Below are 4783 nucleotides of genomic sequence, written 5' to 3' on the forward strand. Positions count from 1 at the left end.
GAACACGTTTGATTAGAGATTCGTGAATATTAATATATTCAATTAAATGCTCGTAAATATGATCGATTAAAAATTTGTAACAAATTTTAACGAGCTCGAGTTCAACGTTGTTAGTAGGTGCTCAAGCTCTGACTTAGAAACTCGCTTGCAAGTCCAGCTTTAAGCTTAGTGAAAAGATGTAATTATAGATAAATTGAAATAATTGACAAATTATAATTTATGGGATCAGCCTTATTTAGTGGGTTTAAAGTTGATACGAAACAATGTTATTAATGAGAAATGTTTGGATGATTTTGCTAATGATGTTTATTGTTGGGAAGATTAAAAGGAATTTCTGATTTTCTCTCTTATGGCAAAAAAAAAAAAAAAAAAAGATAAAAGATAAATATAATTTAAATGTTGAAACGGTAAGACTGTTGGTAAGGAGAATACTGGCTATTTAAATTTTTTAATTCAAATATACATCTATATCTATAATTTATGAGATCTTGTATAGCCGTGTATATATATCTCTTATTATAAAAATAAATTAGAACTTTTATTTAATCTAATCAAATATTGTATATTAAAAACTCTCTTAAATTCTTATACTACTAGAGTGATTGTGTTTGGTACTCAGTAAGTCCCTTCATCTTTAGTTCATTATTTGTTTATTTATAATTTAATGTGAGCATTTTGCAGTGCCGGTTGTGTCACAAGACAACTTTCATTTCGGCAGGAAAATAACCAAAATTTGGAGCCCTTCACCGAAAGTTTTTAAGTTATAAGAAAATGGTTAAATTTTACGTATCAACTTTTGATAAATGTACAGATAATATGGAGCATCGCAAGAATTAGACTCCCAATTGTGGTGCCACAGTGGATGGCTGGGTGTAAAAGAATGTGCCCCACCAATTCCCTGCCTACCCTGCACAAAAAGCATCAATCAAATAAAACCGTGCCTTCACTTTAAGAGATTGTCAATAATAGACGCATCTAATTGCTAAAGCATTTGATGAAAAGTCAAGAAATGAAAGGATTTACAAATAGTGTTTATACATGTGCAGTAAGTCTACGATAAGGTTCTTAAAGAACTCTTGTCGTGGATTTTACAGAGAAGATGGTTTGATTATTAAACACATGTATTAAGAAACATGTGTTAAGGCTTGTGAAGAAGGTTTGATGTTTCTCTAATTATAGTTGGATTAGATCAAGGATTTGCACCAAGCCTTTACATCTTTAAATATATGTTTTGTTTGTTAACAAATAAAAGAAAAAAAAAAAAAAACACTTCTCCTATATATGAGGGGCTTTCCTAGTGCAAGAGGCTCTCTGTTCTGGAAGATGGGATGGTCATACTTGCATGCAGCCTAGCCCTTGTTTTTATTTTTGTATTTGCAAAGAGGTTTCTGCCACTTGAACCTGTGAACGTTTTTATGCTCTGGCTGTATTAAGTTGGGGTAGATATACCAATTTTGGTCTGAAATTTACATGCTCCTTAGATTATGTTCATGTCATGATGTAAAAAGTGAGAAACCAGATTTCTCTCTGTTTCTGTCATTATTTTTGCTTATGAATTGTGGTGCCTTTTGTGGTTTATATGCAATTGGATTCGGTGCTTTTAGTTCCTAAGGCACCAAATCTAAAACCATATGTGGCAATAATTAAGGTTATCTCACTTTACATCATGCTCATATTCTGTTGGAAGATATCACTAATTTCCATATAGGGTAATGAAAGCTCGACCATGTCAACTTGGAGTTATGGTCACCCTCTTCTTATTATTCAATTTACAACAATTGGGTTTATTGTGCATGATGTTCCTGCAGAATCTGTGATGCACAAGTGCGTAGTGCACTTTATCCCTCTAAACAAGCAGATTCCAAATCGCAAACAGCATCCTGGTTTTATTGTGCAGAAAGTGTATGACACTGAACAAAGGAGATTGTTTAAGCTAACTGATAAGGACTATGAAGATACCAAACAGTGTGAACTTGATGAACTTGTTCAGAAAACTTTAGCACGGCTTGGTGATCTCCCTGACATTGAGACAGAAGATAACCATACTGATCAGGAAGATCAGTTGAAGAATAAGAGATTGCTCTGGAGAAAAAACATGTCACCTCTTGATGTCTCAAGGGATGATGAGGCGATGACAAAGTCGGGTCAACCCCTAAAAGCTGAAACACCTGGGAGTGTTACAAGTAATACTTCCGAATACTACACAATTCTCTCTAACTTTAAGGCCCTAACAGGTGAAACACAGCGCGACAAATGGTTAGAAAGGCTTCTTCAAGGAATTCAATTCATATGCACTCCCATGGACAGCGGGCAGAGTGATGCTAAAGAGGACTTACATAACAGTAGCTCAAAAGGTGCAAATGGAGCTCAAGAGAAAAGTGTAAGCATTGAAGTTTTTTTTATCTAATCTGATTTGGCATCTTGCACAATCAGTTCCAATTCTAGAAAAAATCAACATAACATGCTTTTGCTGTGTTTATGAGAATATACCACGCAACATGAAATCATAGTTTTGAATTTCATGAGGCATTTCTTTGGTTGCATTTCACAGGGTGACACTACTTTCGTCTGGCCAGATTCTGCTGTTCCTGCTGTAACTGCTCTTGAGAAAGCCTCACATGCTGCCCTTTCTACAGATTTTCAGAAATATAACCAAAAGATGAGGCAGTTGGTATTCAATCTTAAGGTTAGAGGGCTATTGATTTGTTTATTGTATATGCTATATGTTCTTGGACATGGCCTTTATGAAATTTGATGTCAACTGGCATTTAGGCGCCTTCTTGATTTATTGAAATTTTTAGTTTTTTTTGCTTCTAGTTGTGTTTAAAACTGGAAGTTTTGATGTCAAGTCTTTGTAGAAGAGCACCTCTAGGGAAAACTGTCAGCATGTTTAGATAATAGGTATATCTTTGTTTGTTGCATGCACTAATTGCTGTAAATTTTGTCACATTTATGTTGCGATGTTGATTCTGCATTCTTGGCCTTTTGTGTTTCTTTATTTCTTGGCAGAATAATGCATTACTGGCCAGACGTCTATTGAATGGAGAGTTGGAGCCTTCACAAATTATGAACTTGTCTCCAACTGAGTTAAAAGGTAACATCTTTTTTATTGGTGCCTTTGGGATTGGTCTCTTGCCCCTGCTTTTTTGGCATGCCCACCACTTGTGGAAGTTCATGCTATTGGAAATTTGATCCAATTTTTATATTGTTTTTCTTCTTGCATATGGATGACCAACAAATTAGGTAATTTACTTATGTTTACGCTCATCGAATAATACTGTTGGGAATGTGGGTCATCACTCACTGTGGGATCAACCACCTTGGAGTAGTTCGTGAGGCTCTCATCCGATACGAGGTGTTAGGTATATTCATGTAGGGCTTACTAGGACATTTCTTGCATATCCATTTATCTCTCCATTTGTCTGCACCATAGCTGATATATCAAGTTCTAGTTAGGGAGGTAACATTTCTTGGTGCTTGCCACGATGAAATGTGATTTGAGATTGGCGGTGTGCCATACAAATATGGAAAACAGGAGTTCATCTTAATTAGTGGACTCTGATTTGAGTCGATTGATAAAGAGACATTCAAAGCAAGACTAATTGAGCTAGATAGTTTAAGGAAGTGACTATTTTCACTGCAACAACAAGTGGTGTCTAGGGATGACATAAAAGTTCTACTTAGTACCAGACAGGACTTGGATGCTGAGGATGTGTTACATTGTTGTGATGAACATAATATTGTTAGGACACGATGAGTGCACACATGTGGAGGATTTGTGTGAATTATGGTCGAGGATTTATACGCATTTGAGATGTTCTCTTGGGATATGTACATAGATAGTCAGAGTTTACATTACATTCGTTTGACCACGAGCAAGGGGAAACTGACTAGTAAGATTGGGAAAAAAATCAACCTTTATGGATTTGTTTGAGTGTTTCAGGTACAATCAACAATATGTTAGTCTCTTCGTATTGTATTACATTACATTATTGTATATGATTTATTTATATTAACTAAATATTTTTTTATTATAATTTTTTTTGTTCTCAAAGTGGTGATTAATTGAGACATTTTCATGGATTGAGAATAAATGGGCTATCAGATTATTTGACACAATCACCATTCCCAAGTGTAGAAAGCGGTTATCTAAAAAAAAGTCACAAAAAATAAATTATGATAAATGTCTTATGAATATAAGTGTGTAATCTAACATTAAAATTTTGTTTATTTTTTTTATATAATATTTTTTTAAATAATATAATTTTGTAGGCACGAGAATTGAGTACGACACTCGAGCCCATTGATGCTGAGTAGGACATGAATTTTTAGAGGTCCTTTAACCTTTTGCACTCAGTTGAAGTTGATGTCCACAAATTTGGGGGCGAAGAGGGTGACGATGAAGAGGAGAAGGTGGATAGAGGTAGGGAGGGTGAGGATAAGGATGAGACAAATAAGATAGATGAGGATGAGAAAGAGGAGGAGGAAGAGAATAAGGAAGAGGCTGTAAATAGAGAGAGGATGTTAAAATTTGGGCATGAGGCATGACTCCCTCCCAGTACACACCACGAATATTACGACGCTGGAGTATGATTATTATAAATAATGTTTTTAATTTTTAATTTTTGTGATTGCTTGTAATTGTTTTTTATTTTTATTTTTTTCTCTTTTGCAGATAACTGAAATGCTAACTCTAACGTTGGAGCTGTTGAAAAAGATGGACAGAGAAATCAATCAGAAATTTACACGGTTAGATAAGGAAATGAGTCAGATGGTTTTATGA

The 4783-nt window shown here is 34.8% G+C and overlaps 1 protein-coding gene across 1 annotated transcript; it reads left to right on the forward strand.

Moving 5' to 3' along the window:
* Positions 1-1726: 1726 nt before the first annotated feature.
* Positions 1727-4783, forward strand: LOC127813430 (uncharacterized). Its single transcript, XM_052354391.1, has 5 exons — positions 1727-2380; positions 2552-2686; positions 3010-3094; positions 4358-4506; positions 4676-4783. The coding sequence occupies exons 1-5, from the start codon at positions 1727-1729 to the stop codon at positions 4781-4783; spliced, it is 1131 nt and encodes a 376-aa protein (XP_052210351.1).

Source organism: Diospyros lotus, chromosome 11 (genome assembly GCF_014633365.1).
Source record: "Diospyros lotus cultivar Yz01 chromosome 11, ASM1463336v1, whole genome shotgun sequence".
NCBI lineage: Eukaryota > Viridiplantae > Streptophyta > Magnoliopsida > Ericales > Ebenaceae > Diospyros > Diospyros lotus.